Raw genomic sequence first — 25,192 nt, 5'->3', positions numbered from 1 at the left:
ATCTCTGAGCTCCCTCAGTATCCTGGGATGAATATCAGGCCCCATGGCCTTGTCCACTTTGTTTTCCTAGCTCTTCCCATACATTCTCTTCTGTAAATGGAGTTTTGTCTACTCCACCCCCCTCTGATGTCTTGTTAATTAGTGACTGTCCCTCTCCAGGGTCGTCTTTAGTGAACACCGAACTGAAGTATTTGTTTAATATTTCTGCCTTTTCTTTGTCTCTCGTACATCAGGTCCTGCATATCTCGTTGTGACACTTTGTTTTGATTTCATGTCCTCCTAGTCTGTCTGGTCTTGCATTTTAGCTGACCTTAATGCTTGAGTCCTGCCCATTAAGCTTATGGGATGTGACTTCACGTTTTGTTTTTTTATATAGATCTAAAAGTGAGTGAAGAGGACATTCGTCCTGCCCTGGGGCTGCATTATCTTAAGGGTGCAGACTCCTAGGAGGCAATTTTCAAACTGCCTGCAGAAGTGCTGGGTTGGATACTTTCCCCCCACCACTCTCCACTCGCTTATCATTTTTATTTCATTGTTTAACATGCTTGAATTCCGCAAATCCGATTTACAATCGTCTTTCTGCGGATACTTTTTCCGGATAAAGTTAGCTGCATGCTTTTGAAAATGTCAGCGTATGCGCTTGCTCGAACGCTCCTCCCTGACCCGCGGGAGCAGGTAAAATTCTGCACAGAGCCGGTACCACGCGCCTCGTTTTTACCTGCACAGAGGGTGGGCAGTTTTCAAAGACCCTATTTCTGCGGGGAAAACAATGTTTTACTCACAAAAATAGCTTGGAAAATTGCCCTCGTAATGATAAATGTATGGACGTGCGTAATACTTTTCATACAAAAAAAAAAAACCCAACCCCCACAGAAATTGGTGCGTCCTACAGTTTTGCCTGTTTTACCTTCCTAGTGCTAGCATTTGGTGTGAGTAACCACAGCCTCTTCCTTCTTTCCTCTCATCTTGCCCCAACTCCCCTCCAGCGCCGTTGCAACGTGATCCCTCCGGCCGGCAGGAGGAGAGCAGCACGTCTTAACCTGTGACTACCCCTCTCCGGTGCCAGCTTCACTCTGACCCGTTCAGGGCCCACCAGCTTCGTGCAGTTCACGCGCCATTGTGAAGCCGGCGGAGGGGGATGCAAACGTAGGGTTAGAAGCGCTGCCCCCCCCCTCCTGCTGGCTAGAGGGGGGGGGGGCAAAGAGTTAGGAGGAGGATCGGGCGTGGGGGTGGAGGGGCAGCCCAGAGCAGGTTTCCTTTTCTGAGGGGGTGTCGGGTGTTGCTCTCAATCAAGGTACTGTATCCCTAGACCTGGCCCTGTCCTAGACATTACTTTGATTTCTAATTTTACCACTGGTTTCTCCATCGTTTAAGGATCTTCGGTGTCTGTCTCCTGCCTTTTTGAATTCTGATCTCCATTTTGGTCGTTCCTGGCATCCACCACCCTTTCTGTGATGACATTTCTTCCTTGCATGACTCTTAAATCTTCCCGCTCCAGCTTCATATCATGATCCCTTTATTCTAGAACCAATTTTCCACCAAAAAAACTCTTACCTTTTGCATGTCATTTGTGTCACTGAGGTATTTGAAGCTCTGTGATGTCTCCCTCTCCTTCCCTCTTCCTGGAACATACATATTATCTTGCTAAGCAGACTGGATGGTCCATTTGGGACTTTATCTGCCATCATTTACTATGTTGCTATACACATTTTCACATCATAGGGCTTTCTGGGCAAATGCCATTTTGGTAGCCATCCTTGAAATTAGAGATAATCTGCATATATCTCTGGTACATCCATCCTGCAGATGGAACTACAATACTCCAGATTAGGTCTCGCCAGTGGTTTGTCCATATTTATTTATTTATACAACTTTTCTATACCGTTGTACAGAAACGAGTTTCTATTACTATGGTGTACATATTAATAATATAAAATAAAAATATAATAATTAGAATAAAATTACATAAACCATCTAATAAAAATAAATAAAATGTTTCTAAATTCATTACTTAAAAGAAACAGTAAAAAACAATAAAATAACATTAATGTAAAATAGAACTCATATAAGTCTCGACCGGTGTCTTAGGGATCAACCTTATGAGCTTGTTGAAAACACCATGTTTTTAACTCTTTATATCACTATGTCCCTTTTATAACTCTCTTCCCATGTACCCAGCATCTCATCAGCTTGCCCCATTGCCTTGGCGTACTGTTTGAGATAATCAGATGTAGCCACCTCCCAAATGCTTCCAGTTGCCATTCCCACAATCCTCTGCAATCCTCTGGACTTCAAATACAGAACTCTGTACTTTATCTGCTTTAATTTTTCAATTCCTCCCTAAGCTCCTGGAGTGTCAACTCTGATGTAGCTCGTCATGGCCTACAAATAGGAAGACTTTTTTTCTTCCTGCCAATTTTCAGTGTCACCAATGAAAACTTTGCATAGAACCAGGCTCGAGACTGATCCCCGTGACCAGAGGTGGCATGGAACATGCTGGCGCCCAGTTCAGGCTAGTAAGCTGGCGCCTCCCCCCTCTAGTAATTCGGTGCCCTCCTGGTGAGATATCAGCATCCTATTGGTTGGCGCCCTAGGCGATTGCCCTGTTAGCCCACCCCTTAACCCAGCCCTGCCTAGGATTCCTTGCTGCTCACTTTTCCTTGAAGTGAACTTTATTTCTCCACCCCTCTCAGGTTGCAGTTATTAACCACATTCAGATTCAGCGATCGACTCGAAACTTTATTCACATGCACATTTAATAGGAACATAAACAAGACCTGGTTCACACACTGCAGGCAACTAACTCAAAGAGGTTTCAGTTGTAGCACACACTTTCCAGGTACAAGGCTTCACAAGTCGACAATTCACTTTAGTTAGTTTGATATAGCACCTTACATAATATCACAAATCAACAATGTATAACAAACAATACAATACAATGCAAAAACATACAAATATTAAAAATAACAACTCTTAAGTGCTAATTATTTAATAGCCTGCTCTATAAAAACAAGTAATAGAAGTAGACCTATATTGTTTAGAGACACTTCACGCATAAATCTACTAGGATAAACTAAGATTAAAATTTTAAATTGTGAGCACCTGTCTGAACAGCCAACTTATTTCTCACTTTCTAAATTTAGGACAGTTTGCATCTCTGGTCGAAGTCCGTAGTAAACGTATACTTCACCTTGACAGGTGCAGAACAAAGCTGCAAGAACCTGGGTCTTCTCCAGGTTCAGTTGGTGTGGCCTAAGCCCCCTCAGATTGCCGGGAGCGCCTTCCTTGCATCCCAGCTCGCCTGTACAAGCTCTGAGCACTGATCCTGTTTTCTCAGGGGTTGGGCGGTGCAGATGTTGACTTCACACCATTCCCACGCGCCCATTCTGGATTGCTCAGCTTAGACTCATTAGAGCTACTCTGTGGCTGAAGGGCAGAGCTTGATTTATCAATACATCTGCTGGTTTAAGGCTGGTTCAAGCCTTTTTTTTTTTTTTTTGCCCCAACACCATATTTTCTTTTTCCTCCTCTGGCTGTTCGCCCCCTGAGACAAATGAGAGAGAAAGACCAGTGGAAGAAGAGAGAGCGAGCTTGATTTTTCGGGGAAATAAGATATAAATGACTTTATGGTAAACTAATATTGCAAAAGTGCTTGCGCTGTTCTTGGTAATCAGATTTTTGCGTGGCTCGGTATATTGCTTGGCTTCTGGGTGGCGGGTGTTCACTCCTATGTTTCTGCTTCCTCTTCCCCACAGGCTCTGGCACAACTGGGCCTCATGCATCATGTTCTGCTTTGTCTGTCATTCAGCTGCTTAGAGGGTTCTCCCCGCAGCTGCTTCACAGTCAGTCATTCAGTCAGCCGGGATACCAGGCTGACATTACTTTTCCCTAATGTATCCTTCCTGAGCTGCATAGCAATAATAGATCCTATTATCTTCACTGAGTTCCCGAGGGGTGTGTTTCTAGCCACTACCAAGCGCTGTGCTGCCTTCCTCCCCCTTTCTCCTTGCACTGTGGTACTCCACTCCCAGCTAGCCCGGAGCTGGCAATCGGGCTTCTCTTCCAGCTTGACAGCAAATGGCTCTTCCCCGTCCCATCTGCAGGTTTCTTTCAGAGGGGAATGTTCGATGAAAGCCCAACAGAGGAAATTTCAGCGACTCTGGCTCTCGTAAAAAAAAAAAAAAAAGTGGAAGAAAATGTGCGAGGAAACGGTACAGCAGACCGATGTGGTCAGAGGGAGGGTAATTTGTAATAATGTGTGTAAGTCAGCAGAAACACACAAGTGGGCATGGGGGGGGGGGAGGGGGAGTCGTGCTTATGTATTTTAAAAAATGTCTGGTGGGATCCACACGGTGTGTAAAAGAACCGTGTGTGTCTGCCCTGAAGGACTGGAGTATGTTCCTTAGGGATGTACAGGAGAAAAAAATGTGTGTTTTTTTTAATTTTTGTAGGGGGTTTTTCCCCTGGGTATCATTTCATCCAATGTTTTTGTTTCTTTAGTTTGTAGAAATGAAATAAACATTTAAAAAAACAACCCAAAAAACACAAAATGGGCCTCCCCAGGCCCCTGTTAGCCATATCCCACCCACCCCAAAAATAGCAAGGCCAAGAACCTCCCCGGCCCCTGCTTTCCTGATCCGTGGGAGTCTGCTGTGGCTTGATTCTGTCCTTCAGGCCTAGGCCCGATGCCGGGTCACAGCCCGTGGTCTGGTCCTGGTGCCCAAGCTGGGGCCCAGCCCGAGGCCTGCTCCTGGTGCCGAGGCCTAGACCAGGACTGCTCCTTGCACTGCAGCCCATCCTTAAAGCGGGCGCATCATTTGTTTTGAGGAATCGAAGAAGAGAAATGTCAGAGGCCTGATCTAGGCCTCTGTGGCAGGACCGAGCTTAGGGCTGGGCCCTGACATTGGGACTAGGCCTCGGATTTTTCCTGTTTTGCTTTTCCAGAAGAAAATAAAACAGAAGTAATCTCGTTGAAATTTTCTTTCATTCCATTTTGAAAATGCAACGAAACTAAATAGGAAATGTCATTGATGTTTCCTGTTTCATTTCAAATGAATGCACATCCCTGGCTTCAGTACATTCGGTTTTGTAATACATGGAGCAGCATATGTTCTACATCTGTTAAAAAAAAAGTACATGCACGTTTTATGCGCAGAATTGTCACGTGCAAGTATTTGCCACAGTTTCTGCATGGAGGCAGGTATTTTATAACGTATGCGCACAGTCTGCTTATGAAAATTCTTACTGTGCATGTTCTGGGAACAGTGGCAGCTGAGGCAGAGCTGGTGCAAGGGGATTGGGAGCCCTAGGCACCTCTTCAGCCTTGTGCCGCCCCCGGTCGCAGCCCCTCCCTCCCCCCCCTCCCCCCAAATAAAACTTACAAAATACCTGGTGGTCCAGGTGGGGACCCGGGAGCGATCTGCCGCTCCCAGGGCCTCTGCTGCCACTAAGCAACATGGCGCCGGTGGCTTTTAGCCCCTGTCGCATGTCACTCTAAGTGAACTTTACAGCCTTGTGTTTGCCCGTGGACCAAACCACACAATTTAAAATATTTATTTATTTTATTTATTTAGGAGATATATTTATAATAATAGACTTTACATGAAAAAGTACATTCATAGTCTCCTGAAGTAAAAATAACAGTGTGTATATTATTTTTACATGCACTACTGTGGTACCAACTAAAAAAAAACCCTGCAAAATAAGACACTTGGAACCCCTGTGGTATTAAATCTATTGTAAAGAGGATTTGCCGCGGGCCTGACCCCCAGAAAGCCATGAATAAACTAGATGATAATTACTATATAGTAGACCTCCCATACCAAAACGGCACTAACTGCCAGCACTCAAAAGTAACAACCCTACCTGTGAAATATTTATACCAGACCCTAAAACACCAATACACCGCTTTATTAGAAAAACAGAGCAAGCTGCTGCTATAGATCCCTACACAGAAACTACATGCACCTCCAGAAACTATGAGGGTCATATTCAACAGTTTCATTTAGACAGATAACTCAAAAGTTATCTGTCTAAATGGAAAAAAAATCATTTTTAGTGACTTATTCAGCGGCGGGTGAGAGGCTTCTGGGGAGGAGCAGAGTAAGCCAGATAACTTATCCAGCTAATTCTGGTCGTGCTGCTGACCTATCCTAAAGCTAGCCAGATAAACGTATCCGGCTAACTTTAAGATAGTCAAGTATATTCAGTAGCATGACCGTGCCACTGAATATACCCTGCTAGTTAGCTAGATTAAGTATGGAGAGCATGGAAATTTTTTATCCATATTTATGTCTGCTGTTTTGAAATATTTTGCTGCTTTTTCTTTTTAAAAACATTTTTAAGTTTAATTATTGAATAATGTTCTATTCATCAGATTCTTTGAAATATTTATTTGTATTAGTATGATTTTACTATTATGATTGTAGTGTTATATTTCTTGATTTTGTTATTGTTTTATGAGGAATGGTGATAGTTCTATATTTGCATTGTTGTACTACACACAAGAGTCTGGCTTCTTGCATTTAACAGTTTGGTTTTTGTCTGCACATTTCTACTTATACATGTTCATTCTCCAGCATATATTCTTTCACACATGCTCACTTATTCCCTCCTCTGGAACACCCAAGTGGCAGCAGCCTCCACCTCCAGACTATGCAGCTGTTGGGAGTCTGTCTCATGCCTTCTGACGCCGTTCCTGCATAAAAATCGTGACAGCAGAATAAGACCATATAACCTATCCAGTCTGCCCACCCACACCAACTAATTCGGCTTTACAATCCCCCCCACCACTCCCTCCTAGATCTCCTGTATTTATTCCATGCTTTCTTGAATTCAGATACTGTTTTTGTCTGCACCACCTCCACCACCCTCTCTGTAAAGAAATATTTCCTAAGATTACTGCTGAGTCTACTTCCTTTTACCCCTCTTCCTAGAGCCTCCTGTGCATGGAAACCTTGGAGGTATAATAAACGTTTCTATCATTTCTCCTCTAGGGCAGTGGCTCTCAACAGGTGCGTGTCAAGGTCCTGGGAGGTGTGTCGCGGGGCCAGGAGGAGGCTGATCTCCTCAGCCCCTGAAGGGAGTTGGCTGGCTTCTCCTTTATCACATGACCATGGGAGGGCTGCTCTTTCTGGCTTAGCGGGAGGCTGTTTCCTCATTCTCCCAGATCAAAGCGAGACATTGCCAGCTCCTGCTCTTCTGGGTCAGCTGGAGCACTAACTTTATCCCCGGGGCCTGGAAATGAAGCTGCTGATGCTCTCCTCACCCTATAGGGGCAGGGAGGTGGGAGAGGGAATGTGTGGGGGCTGTTGAGCAGGAAGGGGTGGGAAACAAGGAGTCAGGATAGTTGGGCAGGGAAGGGAGAAAGGAGGTAGGCAGAGTTGAGCAGGGGAGGGTGGGAGCACAGGGAAGAGGATTTCAGAGTCGGGAATGCTGGACAGGGGATGATTGAAATGGAAAGCTTGGGAGTAATGAGAGACGATGGGAGCATGGAGGGGGAGTGACAGGATGCAAAAGCCAAATGTCAGTTTTGGGAATGTGCATTTCTTCTATCTTTGTACTTTGCTTAGTGAAGGAGAAAATGTATTTCTGCTCCTATTTCTCCAGTTTTGCACTGCATACAGAGTGGATGTTTGGGGTTTTTATCTCCATATTTGTAATTTGTGATCTTTTATTCTGTATGTGGCGAAGGCCTGTTCTGTGTGTGTGACGGAGGTGAGGTATTTTATTAGCATGGAGGCATCTGTATCAGTCTTATTTACTCTCTTTTCTCAATAGGACATGCATCGGTGCTGCACTGCTGCCTTTTCATTGCTAGGGCTATTGCTGTTTGAGTCCTTGGAGTTAGTGCTGTTATGGTATGGCAGATTTGCTGTACATGTGCTGAGCATTTTTTTTTTTTCCAGGTTTTGTATTTTACAGTGTCCCTGCTAGTAGAAAGGTGTTTGGCTTTTTTTTTTATTTTTTTCTGATTCTGAAATGATACTGGTATCAGAGTATTTTTTTTACATGGCGAGTTGTTCAGGGAAATATCCTAGTTCTGCAATGCACCTGTTATTGGGGGGGGGGGGGTCGTAGGATTCCTGTGGAGGCAGAGTATATGTTTTAAATTTAGCCCCATGATGGTCATGTGTTCAGTGTGTCACTCATGTGAGCATCGTCTATCAGGTGCGTCCCAACAGAAGAAAGGTTGAGAACTTTTTCTCTAGGGTATATACATGTTTACATATTTGTCTGCCCCATATGCTTTAGAACAGGTTTCAGTCTAGAATGAAGACCACTCTCACCATTTTGGTGGCCTCCGTCTGGACAGGCTCCATCCAGTTGAAGGTGTGGCCTCCAGAATCGTACAGAGGAATCCAAGTGAGGTCTCACCAGGGGACCTATACAGGGGCAGTATCACCTCCCTTTTTCTGCTGACCATTCCTCTCCCTATGCAGCCAAGCAGCTTTCTGGCTTATACTGTCCCTTTATCCATCTGTGTGATTACCTTAAGATCATCAGATACAGTTCCCCCCAGCTCCTGCTCCTCCTTTGTGCTTAGAAGAATTTCACTTCCGATAATTTACCTCAGCAGTTCTCAACTGGTGTGCAGTGGCTGGAGGGCAACAGATGCACGCTTTTCGTACTATCGGCTTCTTTCCTAATGCAAACACTTTTTTTTGAAAGGGCAGTGGTAAGGGAGCCCCGAGGCTCTTTAATAAAACATTTGTGATGGGGGTGCGGGTAGGGATGGGGGTCGTTACTGCCTCCGGATCCTGCTTGTTCTTTTCTGGACAGTTGCAGAGAGAGGCAATAGCATCTATTATTTTATTTATTAGAATTCAATAAAACCCTCCTTTCTAGTTTACGATGCGAGCAGCTTGCAATAACTGACAGGAGTGCAATGTGTACTGCTGTTGGGCTGTGAAGGACTGGAATGGGGGAGGCGGGAGGTCTAGCTGACGGTACTGAAAGCTGGATCTGGTCCATCTGGCTCCTGATGACATTATGACGGCAATCCTGGTACTGTTACATCTTCTTGGCACCAGTGGTGCATCCAGTGGCTGCCGAAGATGCATTTTTGCCTGCTTCTATTCTCTAGGCAGACTGGAGACTGGGTTATTATACAGCACTTACAGCTGCCCAGGCTGGATAACCAAATTTAAAAGCTGCTTTTTTTGGGGGGGGGGGTTAACTGTACTCTGATTTAACCACCTCATGAGGGAAAAAAATTGAAAACAGAAAAAAAAAGTTTTATCTGGGCTCTGTACGGTTTGCAGACTGAGCAGAAGGGTATTTTGTACTTTGTAGCGTTGGCTTTGAAAAATCAGATTTCCAAATGTGCCACTGTAGGCGGTTATGCCTTGTTCACTTTATGACACCTCCCCTGTCTGCTTGTGCACGATAATTTGGTTCAAATGTAATTCGTAAAGTTGGACGTATCCTGGGGAGGTGAACAGGTTTGTTTTAGGCCGTCACAGCCCTGGATAATTGATTTAAAGACATTTTTCCTTCTGTAGAACAACTTTTTGGCGTTTGTGTCTGAAGATATGAACAGACACGCAAAGGGGTTAACTAGCACAAGTTTAAAACTTCTGAGGCATCTCCTCAAAGGTGGAGCTGTGTGTTTCTGTGCCGTGTACAAAGGGGAAAGGTTCCCTGGTGAGAAAAAGGACCTGATTGAAGGTTCCTGGAGAACAAGGGGCAAAAAAAGCACAAAACCTGGTGCAAAAAGCACTGTGGGACTTTCGCCTTGCAGAAATGCCATGCCGGGTCACACCAAGGCCTGCCCTGGCCAACAGAGTCACTATCAGGCCGGTACAGTGCGCTCCGGTGGAGCGCACTGTTAATCCGCATTTGGACGCGCGTTTTCGATGCGCTAGCTTTACCCTTTATTCAGTAAGAGGTAATAGCGCGTCGAAAACATGCTTCCAAACCCCCCCCCCCCCCCCCCCGAGACTAATAGCGCCCGCAACATGCAAATGCATGTTGATGGCCCTATTAGTCATTACCGCGCGATCCAGAAAGTAAAATGTGCAGCCAAGCCGCACATTTTACTTTCAGAAATTAGCCGCCTACCCAAAGGCTCACGGGTTGAAAACCAGACGCTCAATTTTGCCGGCGTCCGGTTTCCAAACCCATGGCTGTCAGCGGGCTCGAGAACCGACACCGGCAAAATTGAGCGGCGCTCCTGTCCATAAAGAGGCACTAAGGACGCGCTAGTGTCCCTAGCGCCTCTTTTTACCTCCGGCCCTAACTTAAATATGTTAGCTTACTGAATCGTGCGCACAGGACACTGGCCTGTGCGTGTGCCGGGAGAGTGGGCAAGCGCCCGCTCTCCCACGAACTTTACTGTATCAGCTTGTAGGGAAGCAAATGGGCTCCCGGGTGTGTGTGCTCCCTTTTTCCCAACCTTTAAACATGGCTCAAAATCAGAAGCTATAGGGAGGGTAATATTCCCCGCATAGCGGTAAAGCCTGCGTGGCCCCCAGGCTTTACCAAGGATTTTCAAAGCGAACTTCTGCGTATGAGTTTGTGTCGCAAATTCGCAGGTAAGTGGCCAAGACCGTTCACTCTTGTAAGGTTACACCTTTCTCTCCGGAAGGCGGAACTTGTGCACGTAGCCTTGCGTGCAAAGGAGGTAATTTTCAAAGAAAAATGTAAGTTGTGACATAGCTTCGTAGCAATTCTCAAAATATTACTGCAATATATGCCACTGGATTGTCAATAGGTTTTACCTGCATTAAGGGCACTTAACGTGGATAAAATGGGCTTGTGAAAACGGCTACAGAACGTCGCGCTTACATTTTTTTTCTTTTGAAAATTACCCTGATAGGGTTTAAGTCAAAAAGTATGTGCCAGCTTTGCCCCCTGGAATGCCTCTCCGCGGTGCGCAGGATAGGGGTTACATGCACTGAGCATAAAAAACCTGAACTAGTGGGGATGCCAACATCCACCAGATCATGAGAGCCGCCTTCCGTGGCCTGGACGGAAGCCCTGTGGAAGAGTTTCCTCGTGAAGAATAGCCTAGGTCCTCCAGACTGATTTTTTTTTTTTTTCCAGCCGCAAAAACCATTCGCTATGACTAAATTACGTTTAGCATCACGATTTGGATGGCGCAGGGCAGATGCAAATGCCGTTTGAATCGCAGCGCTGTTGGCTGGACCCAGTACACTGAGAACAGCGGCTCGCATTCCTTGCGCGGGACGGCCTGCCACGTTTTCTAAAACGTTTGTGCGCACGGTGACATCGTTGCTCGTTACCCGGAGAAGGTGTGCGTGCATCGGGACAGCAAGGGGGTATCCGTGATTATGGAGTGTCTCTGGGAGCGCCGACCCCCCCCCCCCCCCCCCCCCCCCCCCCGTAGGCTGCAGGGCATCCAGCATTGCCTCCCTCCTAGTCACCCACTCCCCAGCTCCTGCAACCTCCAGCTCCTCCACCCTTTCCTGCATTTCAGGGGGCGTGCTCCTAACCCCTCCCCCCCCACTCCTGCCATGGACCCCCGTTTTCCTTTTAGAGGGAGAATATAAATCCCAGTCCTCTGCTGTGCCGCAGGGAGCTGAAATAGCACTTTCCTTTTGTTTCTAAAGCTTTCCAAACTTTTACAATGTCACATTGTGAAAATGAACACAAATGCTGTTAAAACTGCATGCACCTGTTAATGTGGATTTCCCCCAGCCTTCCTGTGAGATCCAGATATTGCCAGCAGGATAAAGAAAGCACCTCTTATCAAATAAAGAGCTGGGCATATAAGCAACTTCTCTCTGCTTTTGGACTTGTAAACAAATGACAAAGAAACACATCTAATGCTGCTTTTTTTTTTTCTTTTCTTCGTTCTCCTCCGTGCACCTAGTGGCTGATCGGCAAGGCTGCGATCCTCAGACACGCTTCCACGTGCCGCCGAACACCAAGCACTGGATCGCACTGCTGCAGCGTGGAAACTGCACGTTTAAGGAGAAAATCCAGCGAGCTGCTTCCCACAACGCCACCGCAGTGGTCATCTACAATAACGTCTCCAAGGAAGAGGCGGTCACCATGTCTTACCCAGGTAAGGCCAAGAGGGGATGGTGCAAGGCAGGATCACAGCAGGCGTGGGTGGGGGGGAAAGGAATCGTCCGGTTCTACTGCGCAGTCGTGAGCCAGGAAACGGGATTGTGGTGGTGAAAAGTTAAGTAGGATAGGGCACTGCGAGACCCCCAGGAACTACCTAGTCGTCCTCTCTAGTTTCATTTTCTATATTTTTTTCTCTATTTTTATCCTTTTGTCCCTTTGCCTCAGCGCATAATTTTGCTGTTTGCTCTGGGGGTCACAGGCAACTCTCTCGAAAGACGTGTTTCGGGGCTGGCCCGATGAGCTCATGCGAGGACCTGAGTCAGGTCTCGGCACTCCTTGGGCCAGCCCCGAAACGCGTCTTTCGAGAGAGTTGCCTGTGACCCCCAGAGCAAACAGCAAAATTGTGCGCTGAGCCCAGAGGATAAAAATGGTGGATATTTGTGCCCACAGCGCCCCTGGAGGCGGGAGGGCGGGACTCCCAGGACCTGCACCACCCGACACCTGGCGGCCAGATCTAGGGCCCAGGATTGCAGGGTTCAGGAAGGAGCCGTGTTGGCGCAGAGGGAATAAATTCCTGGGCGGGTTGTGAATGAAGGATCAAGGCAACAGGATCCACAGCCCCAGTTCCAGTTGATCAGGAAGCCCAGAGGAGCGGGAGGAAACCTCCAGAGCCCCCCCCCCCCCCCCCCCCCCAGAAAGATGTCCTGAAACCAGCTTTTCCAGTGTTTCAGGGAATTGTAGAACGGATGCTAAGCCCAGAGATCCTCGGACTCCGGCAGGCAAACACCTGAGCTGCCGAAGAGGCAATTCTGTTCCAAACACACGAGGTAAATCTCATGCAGAGCAAAGCCAGTGGGCAAGCCACGCAGCAGCGTTCGTTTTGGATGGTAATCCTGCTGGGAATACTAGTTAAGGGTAGCTCCTAGTTATTTTGCTACTTAGTAATAAATTATGTAAAAAAAAACAAACCCCAAAAAAACCTATTTGACGAGGACAATCTTCAAAGCCATTTACGCAGGCAAATAGCGCTTTCTGTGTGTTTTTCAAACCTGCCTTTCTTCCACGCAGCTAACAGCGTGCAGGGTGTTCCCTGGGGCCTGCGTGCTTTTATCTGCATTTACCGGACGCGTTCCTGACGGCAGGTTTGAAGGATCCTTTGAGGACTGGTGCTTGAAAAATGCCGCCGCGTATCGTTAACGAGACCCAAGGAAAGCTGCGCTGCTGCTTCGGCAAACCTGCACAGGAGCCAGTGACTGCATTGCTCAGTCAGGCCCAAAGTGCTCTCTGTTTTTGGAGCAGAGAAGTTTAATAGCGTCCCTTTTTTTTGCGGGGTGGGGGAACCATGGGTTTGCTCCGCCAGTAGTTCTGTTGTGTGCACCTTCAGCTTTAGGCCTCGGAGCTGTTTATCCTAAATAGGTTAACGGCACTCGTGTCTGGCTTCTTAATAAGGGGGGAAAAGATTTACCTATTCGATGATCCTATGCCTTCACATTTAAAAAAAAAAGTTTGTGCACAGGGGAAGGGTAAATGTCAAAGCCATTTCTGTGGGTATGAAGGGCTTTGAGGAAATTGCCAGCCCTCGGCAGGGGGGGGGGGGGGTGTAAAAGAATGCGTGTTGGGCAGAAGCGTTCCCCGGGGGCGGGGCTGGGGGGAGGAGTTCACACTCGTGCGCACAGCTCTGAATTTCCAAAAGCACGCGTGTAACGTTTTCTTGGGGAAAACTGCCCGCACACGGATCGGCGAGCGTGAATACTTTCCCCCTTTGAAAGCCCGCCGTGGTGAACCACTTGGAAATTCTCCCCGTCGCGCGTACATAACCTAAACATAACTTGCTGAAACAGAGGACCTGGGCTGAGCCGTTAATCTGCCTTGTTTGTTGATTTTCTTGTCCATCTGTTCTAACCGTTTTGCTTTTAATTAGATGGAATGCATAACAAAAGCAGGACAAAACCCTTTCATGTTTATTTGCTTAAGTAAGTGGAGGAGTGTCCTCACGGTTAGGGCTGCAGACTGAGAATGGTGGGGGGGGGGGGGGTCCTGCAAATGGGTGTGGGGGTTGTTTTTGGTTTGAGGGGTCTTCGATTGGGAAGAGGGGAGGTACATTCTTTTTTTATCAAAAGGGAGGGGTGAGGTGTCACTGCAGAAGTAATTTTTAGATTTTTAAAACATTTTTTTTAGGATGCTCTGCCTCTAGAGGCTGAGGGGTAGGGGGTTTTCGTGAGACCCCCAGGGTTTTTTGGCTCATTGGGGAGGGGGCGGGTTTGGTCTCGTGGCCCTTTAAGAAGCTTCCTGGGGACATCTGGATGCTAATGCGCATCCCAGTGTCCCTGGGATTGCGTAACTACAAGTCCTTGAAATGCGTTAACGTGGTTGGCTTTTTATGAGGCCGGCCTCATTATTTTATTTACATTAGACCACCTATGTATAAGCTGCTTTGCATGCGTTAGTTAATTTTATGTATGCAAATGTAAACAAAGCAGCAAAATTCAATAGGTGTGGATTTTTTTGAGGGGGAGAAAAGTGCGATATTGCCGTGATATGGGGATATAATGTGATAAACAGCGTTTTCCTAGCATGTGGATAGATGGATTCAGAACCAGTGGGTTATGCACCTCTACCAGCAGATGGAGATGGAGCAAACAGTATATATACTCCAGCAATGACATCAGCCTGCCAGTATTCTCCATCTCCAGCCGATGGTGAACGTGCATCTCCCTACTGGGGATTGCTTCATTTTGAGAAAACAGAATTAAGGAAATAAATTTGCTCTGCTCTCCTGAGTGATACCAAATGGTCCCTCCCACAGTTGAGAATTCCTGAGGTGATTTCCATGGTCCCTCAGATGTGAACCTTGGTCCGATAGCTGGTTTTCCAGCTGACTTGGACTTAGCTGATTGTACAGCTTAAAGGCAGCTGGTGCAGAAAGCAGAGTGCGGCAGTGAAAGTCTGCGAAACAATGTGACAAGGCGATAGCAAAAGCCAGAAGAATGCTGGGATGCATAGAGAGAGGAATATCGAGTAAGAAAAGGGAAGTGATTATTCCCTTGTACAGGTCCTTGGTGAGGCCTCACCTGGAGTACTGTGTTCAGTTCTGGAGACCGTATCTACAAAGAGACAAAGACAAGATGGAAGCGGTACAGAGAAGGGCAACCAAGAAGGTGGAGGATCTTCATCGGATGACGTACGAGGAAAGATTGAAGAATCTAAATATGTACACCCTGGAGGAAAGGAGGAGCAGGGGTGATATGATTCAGACTTTCAGATACTTGAAAAACTTTAATGATCCAAAGACAACGACAAACCTTTTCAGACGGAAAAAAATCAGCAGAACCAGAGGTCACGAGCTGAGGCTCCGGGGAGGAAAACTAAGAACCAATGTCAGGAAGTATTTCTTCACGGAAAGGGTGGTGGATGCCTGGAATGCCCTTCCGGAGGAAGTGGTGAAGTCTAAAACTGTGAAAGACTTCAAAGGGGCGTGGGATAAACACTGTGGATCCATCAAGTCTAGTGGGCATAAATATAGAGGAGGTGGTAAAACACTGCACGGAGCGGCAGTAGCCACAGAGGCATTCACGGAGCGGGATGCCAGTGGCGAGTAGTTGTTCCACCTTCAGGCAGCAAAATACTGCACGGAGCGGCAGTAGCCACAGAGGCATTCACGGAGCGGGATGCCAGTGGTTTGTGTTCCACCTTCACGGAGCGGAAGGTTGGAGGGCTGCCATCTCCAAAAAAACAAAAAAACCAAAACAAAAAAACAAAAAACAAACAAGCAAAACAGAGGTGGGTAAGAGTATGGGGCAGGGGTGTGGCCGTTTATTGCGGCAGTTGCTACCCCTGATTGAGCTGGATGTTCATTGGGATGCGGATACGGCACTGCTCTCTGCATTGGTGGAGGGGTGGAAGGGAATTGGGGCCGGAGGGTGCTGGAAGCCAATAGTGACGGGGGAGGGGGAGAAAAAAAGGGGTGGGGGGGAAGATTAAAAAAATGGATAAACTGCGTAGCTTGCTGGGCAGACTGGATGGGCCGTTTGGTCTTCTTCTGCCGTCATTTCTATGTTTCATTTCATTTCATTTCTATGACGGCATATGCCCTCTACAGCCGAAGACCACCTCTGTACTCAGCTGGGAAGTGCTGAGCTCAGGTAAGTTTAAAAAACAATAATAAAAAAGAAGAGAAACCTTACAGAGACAGTGAAGGAGGTGACAGTGTCTGTTGGAACTCCCATTAGAATCCCGCTCCGAGACTGGTTCAGGGACAGGGTAGCCTGGTGAGTTGAGCAGTCTTTTGTGGCTAGACCTTCTCTGAGTCTTTTCCACTGTGCGTCGTGTGGTAGGCTGTGACAGTGTTTATGCATGCTTTTTGCCTACACGTTCAGCTGCTTTCTTCAGTACGTCTCTTTCAGCGATGCATCCCGATGAGCGTCCAGGTGTTGGATGCTTAGTTTAGTTTGAAACAAGATGCTGGACTTGATGGACCCTTGGTCTGACCCAATGTGGCATGTTTTTGTAACACTGCAAGGGCGTTGGAATACAGAGTAGCCTCTCTGGAACATCAATCGGCTGGAAGCCTGGACGGTCTGGTTGGCATGCTTGCAGTTCAGCAGCCATCTGCAGGCTCAACCGGTCCAAATAATGTCTGACAACGCAATAACTGTGGCTTACATCAATCGGCAGGGAGGAACCAAGAGCAAGCAAGCATCGCAGGAGATAGACCAACTTATGGAATGGGCAGAAGTGCATCTTCAGGAGATCTCAGCCTCGCACATTGCGGGAAAAGTCAATGTAAAAGCAGACTTTCTTAGTGGGGAGAGTCTGGACCCAGGAGAATGGGTATTGTCGGACAAGGCATTTCAGCTGATAGTGGATCATTGGGGCCTTCCATTTCAAGACCTACTGGCGACCTCGCAATGCGAAAGTTCCTTGATTCTTCAGTCGCAGGAGAGATACGAAGTTCTTGGGTATCAATGCTATCGTGCAGGTCTGGTCGGAAGACAAGCTGCTGAATGCCTTTCCCCATGGCCCCTTTTGGGCAGAATAGTTCGAATCGAAGGCCATAGGGGGACGGTGCTTCTGATGGCACCAGATTGACCCAGAAGATCATCTGCGAAGACTCCTGGTAGAAACCCCCATTTGTCTTTTCGCCACACAGGAATCTATTGCAGCAGGGGCCTGTTCTTCATAAAGATCTAACTCTGTTTTGTCTTTTGGTATGGCCCTTGAGATGGCTCGCTTGTTGAAGTGTGGATATTCTATTGTGGTGATAGCCACCTTGCTAACTGCATGAAAGTTCTCCACTTCCTTAGCCTATGTGTGGGTTTGGTGAGTGTTTGAGGCTTAGAGTGAAGATCGAGGTATTCTTCCTCATTCAGTTAGATCCTGCTCATTTTGGAATTTTTGCAGGATGGGTTAAAGGGTTGGCCCTTAATTCCTTGAAGGTACAGGTAGCTGCTCTTACCTGTTTCAGGGGCCAGGTGAATGATGAATCCTTATCATCTCATCCTGATTAGGCCCGTTTCTTGAGGGGAGTGAAACATCTTGGTTCTCCCTTGCTGTTTCCGGTTCCTTTGTGGAGCCTAAACCTGATGTTGGATTTCTTGACAGGCCCTTTGTTCCAACCTCTGCGTAGCCTTTCCTTGTGGTTACTGACCTTGAAAACAATGTTTCTGGTGGCGATTTGTTCTGCACATCAAATTTCCGAGCTGCAGGCCTTGTCTTCCTGGGAGCCGTTCCTTCGGGTGACGCCAGGAACGATAGTTGCATACTGTTCTTCCTTTCTGCCTAAAGTGGTCTCGTATTTTCACTTGCATCAGTCCATTTCTTTGCCGTCCTTGGATAAGGAAAACAATGCGGAGGAATATTGCCTGTTGCATCCCTTGAGTGTTGAGAGACATGTAATGAGGTATCTGGAGGTTTCTAAACCTTTCTGAAAGATGGATCACTTGAAAACAGGGTGAGCCAGCTTTGCAGGCTACAATAGCTCGCTGGATTAAGGAGGTAGTCATGGCTGCATATGTGGCTGCTGAAAAGCCTTTGCCTACTCAGGTTAGGGCTCATTCCACTAGGGCTCAGTGTCATGGACAGAGGTTAGATTGTTGTCTACGGTCGACATTTGCTGAGCTGCAACATGGTCCTCCTTATGCACCTTTTCCAAGTATTATCATCTGGATGTGCAGGCCTTGGAGGATGCAATCTTTGCACGTGTAGTTTTGACTAGGCCCCAGACAGCCTCCTACCCTATTCAGGAGTAGCTTGGGTGCATCCCACTGGTCCTGAATCTTATCTGTCTAGATGCTAGGAAATGAGAAATTACTACTTACCTGATTTCCTTTTCTTAATCTAGACATATGGATTCAGCTTCCCGCCTTTGGCTGCCGAATGATTGTGTTATGGTCCTCCTATGTGGCTACGTGTTCCAGGGGTTACTGGTAAGTATTTATCCAGTCCCTAGACTAGTGTTCATACATTCTTTTCCTGTGTTCAGTGTTTCTTGTTGGTTGAGTACAGAAATGGTTGTGTGTTATTAATCAAGTTTTTGCTAGTCTATCCACAGTTGCTTTTGAAGAGAATACTGACAGGCTGATGTCACTGCAGGAGCTTATATACTGTGACATCAGCTTTGTTCCATCTCCATCTGCTGGTACAGGTGCATAACCCACTGGTCCTGAATCCATCTATCCACCTTAAGGAAAAGGAAATTATCAGGTAAGTAGTAATTTCTCATTATCGCAGGAACAATGCTGTTTTACTTGCATTATACCCTTAGTGAATCTGCTTATTTGATTGTGAGCCCTCTGGGGAAATACCTACAGTATCTGAATGTAATCCGCTTTGAAGTGTCTGAAAGGTGGAATATAAATCAGATAAACACAGCCTCAGTGATATGCATGGGGATTACCCAAGGGTCCCTCGGAGACCAATGCAGTGGCAGGGGAAATCATGTCCTCTCGATCTGGCATTTATATGGCACCCTAAACTTTTACCTGTACAACATACAGGTAAAAGTCGCTGCCCCAGCTTACAATCTAACAGGTGAATTTTCAAAGGAAATATCCCTGCAAATGTAACATACTATTGTAGCAATTGTCAAAAGCCATGTTACCCCCATTAAGCGCACTTAACATGAGTAAACCCTATTGCCAATTCAATGGCATATAATAGCAATTTTCAAAAGCCCTCTTTCACAGGTAAAGGCATTTACTTGTGTAAAACTCAGTTCTAAGCATGTGAATGTTTTTGAAAATCGGGACCTAAGTGAGCACTTGAGGCAAAGAAAGAGAGAGAGAGTGCTTTGCCTGAGGTCCCAAGGCATATCGGTGGAAGAAGTAGGATTTCGAGGCCTGGTGCTCTAACCATAAGCTTTTGGTTCTTATGTGAAAATATCTAAACCTGTTCCAAACCTTAGCCAAAAAAAAAGTGCAGTTTAGGATGGAAAGCTTGTTGTAAGACTGAAGGCTGTTCTAAGAAGCACCAGTAGGTTGGAAAAAGCTCTGACTGCAGCAGCAGTTCTGTTCTCCGCTGTATAGTTCTTATTCATTGACCTTGGCAATGTGACTGAGGGACTTAATTATTTATGGCTGTAAGCCCTGATTGAAACGTTTTTCCTTCTGAGTTCATTCTTAGGCAGCTGGTGCTGTGACGGTGCTTTCTGTGGGGATCATTTTCAACGGCCCGCGAGACTGGCCATGCGTGCGCCCATTTCTACTCCCGCGCCTTGTGCCTCATTTTCCAAGGGAAAACCGTCTGCGTGCTTCCCCTTTGAAAAATCGCTCCTAAGATAGGCGCGCACGAAGTGCTGGCGTTTATTTGCGTCTGCAGGCAGCAAAAACAATGGTCAAAACGACACGCGTGGATTGGAAAATCAAATTATTGATCCGCATAATCTTCCTCCCTTGGCCTAACCACCCCTTTTTTTTTGAAAATCTGGCTGAAAGTGCCATGCGCTGAGAAGGGGACAGCTTTCACCCAGGGTGATCTATCCTGGGAACTGCTTAGAGAACCAGCTGGATCCCTTTGAATATTTGCCTCAATATGTCTGAGAGTCAGCATAACGGTGTCCAGGATACTTAGGTTCATGGCAGGGGTGGGAGGGTGGTGAGGGCATGCCGTCAAAACCTTTCAGTATCCAGGTATAAAATAAAATTCGGAACTAAATAAAAGGATCTGCATGAATTAGTTTTAAGCTTCAAATGAAATAAGTAAGAATGTTGCTGGAAGAACTGACGGGAGAATGGCTGAGTTAGCACAAGCTCAAGACTTTTTTTAGTAATGTGTTCTGTAGTTCAGCCACTTTCCTGCACGAGTGCCTGTACGGATCCGATGCAGAAGCCAGAAACGCTAAGGTGGGTTTCATGGTCAAAAAAGCAAACAGAATGTTGGGAATTATTAGAAAAGGAATGATGAATAAAACGGAAAATGTCATAATGCCTCTGTATCGCTCCATGGTGAGACAGCACCTTGAATACTGTGTACAATTCTGGTCGCCGCATCTCAAAAAAGATATAATTGCGATGGAGAAGGTACAGAGAAGGGCGACCAAAATGATAAGGGGAATGGAACAACTCCCCTATGAGGAAAGACTAAAGAGGTTAGGACTTTTCAGCTTGGAGAAGAGACGACTGAGGGGGGATATGATAGAGGTGTTTAAAATCATGAGAGGTCTAGAACGGGTAGCTGTGAATCGGTTATTTACTCTTTCGGATAGTAGAAAGACTAGGGGGCACTCCATGAAGTTAGCATGTGGCACATTTAAAACTAATCTGAGAAAGTTCTTTTTTACTCAACGCACAATTAAACTCTGGAATTTGTTGCCAGAGGATGAGGTTAGTGCAGTTAGTATAGCTGTGTTTAAAAAAGGATTGGATAAGTTCTTGGAGGAGAAGTCCATTACCTGCTATTAAGTTCACTTGGAGAATAGCCACTGCCATTAGCAATGGTTACATGGAATGGACTTAGTTTTTGGGTACTTGCCAGGTTCCTGTGGCCTGGATTGGCCACTGTTGGAAACAGGATGCTGGGCTTGATGGACCCTTGGTCTGACCCAGTATGGCATTTTCTTATGTTCTTATGGTCCCTGGTCACAGCTCATCGGGAGGGCTGTCTCCTCTCCCGTCGGGTTGTTCTTGCTGCCTGATGACTTCGGAGACATTGTGGTTCCCGTTTGTGTGACTCGGCCGTCACTTCTTTGATGTAAGAAAAAGCGTGAGAAAACCGAAAGAATAGGGCACCATTTGTTCTCAAGAGTCTGCAGGGATGGAAGCAAAGAGAGAGGCTTCCCGAGTATTTGGGGGATTTGTGGATGGTGAGAGACCTGTTAACGGTTTAGTCGATGCTGTGGGGATCCGATGGAGCTTGCGCTCCGTTCCCCAGGCTGGGGCTGATCTTTGCATGTTTGGAGAGCGCGGTTATCTGCTCCACTGCAAGGCTGGGCAGGAAAGTGGAGATAATTGTAGAGCGGCCACAAGCTCTTAGCAGAAAGCGGTACGGCTGAATTTCACGTTTTGCAGAAACGTGCCAGAAGCTGCACACGTCGTCGTCTTCTCTCTTCTTGTAGTAAATTATTAGCCTTGACCTCTGAGCAGCATAATCGCAGTAACCCATGCGTTGCTGCTGCTTGATGCCCTACTCTGAGGACCAGGCCAGGGAGAGCAGTATTTCATGCAGGCTGTCTGTAAAGTTATGTTGGCAGCGCCAAAGAGACTGTTCGTCATGTGCAGCCCTGATAATTTTTTTGTGTTTTCTCCAGTACATCCTGTTTCTGAGCTGACTGCATTCTGCTCGCAGCTCTCCGGCAGTCGCATTGTTTGCACTTCGCTGTCAGCCCTTTTGGGGTTTCTTCAGCAGCTGCTTTGAGTGTGAGAGCTAGATCAGGTTGTCCTGTTTTCTTTCTAAGCAATCAATTTTTATCTAACTAGGACCTAAGAAGAGTTCAGAAGCTTCGATAGCCATGGTAATGTACGAATTAGAGCAGGGCCCAGAACAGGTTTTTTTCTGCAGCCTGCGGTCACCCTTCGGTAAGACTATTGCGAGGTCGATTTTCCAGAGGCTTTGTCCAGCTAATTTCTGTAGTTAGCCGGCTAAAAGCCAAGATCTGTAAATTCACCCGCCCACCCCCTCCAAGTGGATAAAACTCATGCGCACAAAATTTGTCCAGATAAAAAGAGGCGGAGCTGGAGGAATTCCAGGGTCGGGGACTAAACTTTTAACCCTTGTGCGCAGATATTAGAGGCTGTCTGGCCGAAGTCTTGTGAGTAGGTCTGGACTGAAAACCGCCTGTCCTAAGGTTATCCAGATGAAGATATGAGCATAAGTTAAGCCAGATGCACCTGCTGCAGAAGATACCTGGATAAAGTCCCTCTGAATTTCCGGATAAATTGCCACGCATTTTAATTATCCAGATAACTTATCCGCTCACCAGCTCTCTCAGTACACTTTAGTTACTATAGAAATAAAAGTGCAACCTGTCTTGTACTCTTTCTTTTTAATAGACATTTTGGTGGTTGTGTATCTTGAAAATAATCCAAGTCTTCCACCAAGCTCCTGTTCCCGGATGATCGAGGAAAGCGAGCTGTCTAGTTCATGCTGACACGCAGCAGTCTGGTTTTTCCTGCTTCTTTAGTCTGGAGGAAACAAATCAAACTAGGACAGCATCGGCGGAGAGCAGAAGTCAGGCAGGAACCGCTAAACTTCAAGAACAATCCAAAAAGTATAAGGATCATCGCTAAAGGAGGTAGATATATACCATGGTCCCCAGGACAGGTCCCCAGGACAGGTCCGGAAAGCCCTGATTTTACACCATGCCGGTGGTCTTCACTCCCAGCCCTCGAGGGCCACGAACAGGTCAGGTTTCCAGGGTATCCCTAATGAGTAAGCGGGAGGTAGATGAGCATGCAACGGAGGCGAAGTGCTTGCAAATCTAGATCATATTCATTAAGTTACAGTCATATACTATAATGTGTGCAAGACAATTTCAGGTCAAAAAGTCCACACACGTATTGCACAGTCCAGACACATGGAAAGCACAAGTTAGAGCCCTTGAGGGCCACAAACAGGCTGCGTTGTCAGAATAGCCTTAAAAATAGAAGTCAGTGACTCAGTGTGTTGATATTCCTGCAGCTGCCCCTATTGTTTGTTCCTAGGCGAGTGCTATTTATCAATTCCCTTTAGTTAAATGTATTTTTTTTAGCTCTTTACATTTCTAGGGCACTCTTTTTTTTTTTTTTTTTCTTCTTAATACTGGTGAAATGACCTAATTGTTCTGTTCTATGTTTCCTTAAGGTTTTCTTCTTTTATTTTGCATTGTTTGCTCGCTTGGATTTCTTTCTTACGATATTCTTGGTGTTGCATTTATTTGAACTCTACCTAAAAAATATAACATTTGGGGGGAAAAAAAAGGTGGCCTGTGCTGTTTGAAAAGTACTTTGGCCCTGGCCTGCAGAGTTTGTGGCGCAAGTCGTGGGGTTTCCCTCTCTGCTGAAATGAGCGCGGCATTTCCGACGGCAGAGACCTGGGAAGTGCAGTGTGAGTGACGGTAAAAGGAGCCGGCGTCTGGGGCTCCTCTCGTTGCTTTTTAGGGTTGCATTCTCCAGCTTTCTTGGCATTGGCCAGGATTTATAATGAACCAGGAAGCAAATTCTAGAAAAACCCAATTTAAAAAAAACGGATCAGCAAGAGAGGCGGCCGCATTACAGTTGCCGGTTTGGCTCTTTTGGGTTTTTTATGCGGTGTGGGGGAGGGGAGTGGTATTTCTTGGGCCCAGTCTATGGTTGTAGCAGCATGAACATTCAGACGGCACGGCGAAGGTACTTACCTGTAACCTATGTTCGCCGGGAGTCACAAATATAACTAACTGTCCGGAGAGCATTCTGGAAAGAGTTCTGAGCTCGTGCGGGAGGGAACCTGAGTTGCGCCAGTTCACAGCCTCTCAGTTTAACTGGGAGGCACAGATAGAAAGTGAGATGGGAGGGGGCTGTATGATTCCCCTGCTGCTGTTAGGGAACAAACGCCATATTTTATTTATTTATTTATTTATTTATTTTGTTTTATATACAGACAGCCGTTTGCACATCGTGCCGGTTTACAGATAACTTATAACCAAGGATATATAGGCATAGCCTTTACAAGTAACAGTTGTAACATAAACTCAGTAACATAGCAATAAACAATATAAATATATAGGGAAGGAGGGATATGGGTAGACGAGACAAAGGAAGGGGGAAGGGTGAAAGGGACACATGAGGAAAAGATATGTACAGGGGTTTGAGGGAAAAGGGTGATGATACATGGATTATATACAAATTGGTATAGGCGCCGAGAGAACAATGAATGGGGGGAAGGCGTTTTTACTAAATAACATTTTAGGTTTGTAAATCTTTGGGGGGGGTGGGTGGAGGGTGTAGATCCTGAGGAGTGGTGTTGGTGAGGGTGGGTGGTCGGGTTAGGGTGTTTGTAAGAGTGGATGATGATTGAGATTGGGGGTATGCTTGGAGGAAGAGCCAGGTTTTGAGTTTCTTTTTGAAGGTAGGTGTGGAGGTTTCGGTACGTAGGTCAATGGGCATGGAGTTCCAAAGGGAAGGGCCTGCTAGGGAGAGGGCTCTTTTGGTAGTGGAAATGAGTTTTGTGGCTTTGATGGAGGGGGGAATAAGGGTTCCGCGGAGCGAGGATCGGGTGGGTCTGGTGGAGGTACGTGGGAGGAAGGGAGGGTTTAGCCAGTTGTAATGTTCGTTAGTGATGCTTTTGTGTATGAGGGTAAGGGTCTTGTAAGTAATTCGTGAGTGAATGGGTAGCCAGTGGAGATTAATGAGTGTGGGAGTAATGTGGTCTTTCTTATTGGCATTGGTGAGGATGCGTGCAGTGGCATTTTGAAGGAGTTGTAGAGGTCTGATGTGGGAAGCAGGGAGACCAAGTAGGAGTGCGTTACAGTAATCAATCTTTGAGAAAATTATAGATTGAAGAACTGTGCGGAAATCAGAGAAGTAGAGGAGGGGTTTAAGTTTTTTGAGGGTTTGTAGTTTGAAGTAGCAGCTGCTAAGGATAGATTTGATGAAAGGTTTGAAGGTGAGTTGGTTATCAAGTATGACCCCCAGGTTTCTTGTGTCAGAGAGAAAGTTAGGGGTGTGGAGGGTGGAGGGAAAGGGTATGGAAGCATAGGTAAGTAACT

General features: G+C 46.4%; 1 protein-coding gene across 2 annotated transcripts in view; it reads left to right on the top strand.

Moving 5' to 3' along the window:
* The window catches only part of RNF130 (ring finger protein 130), a 164,415-nt gene that overhangs the window by 41,705 nt on the left and 97,518 nt on the right, over nt 1-25,192 (top strand). For both annotated transcript variants that reach the window (XM_029583971.1, XM_029583970.1), the window contains exon 2: nt 11,837-12,031. In XM_029583971.1, the coding sequence (XP_029439831.1) occupies nt 11,837-12,031 (195 nt within the window). The remainder of the gene's footprint in view (nt 1-11,836; nt 12,032-25,192) is intronic.

This window comes from Rhinatrema bivittatum, chromosome 18, assembly GCF_901001135.1.
Source record: "Rhinatrema bivittatum chromosome 18, aRhiBiv1.1, whole genome shotgun sequence".
Classification (NCBI taxonomy): Eukaryota; Metazoa; Chordata; class Amphibia; order Gymnophiona; family Rhinatrematidae; genus Rhinatrema; species Rhinatrema bivittatum.
Note: the sequence above shows the minus strand (reverse complement) of the source record. Positions and strands in the feature narration are given on the sequence as shown.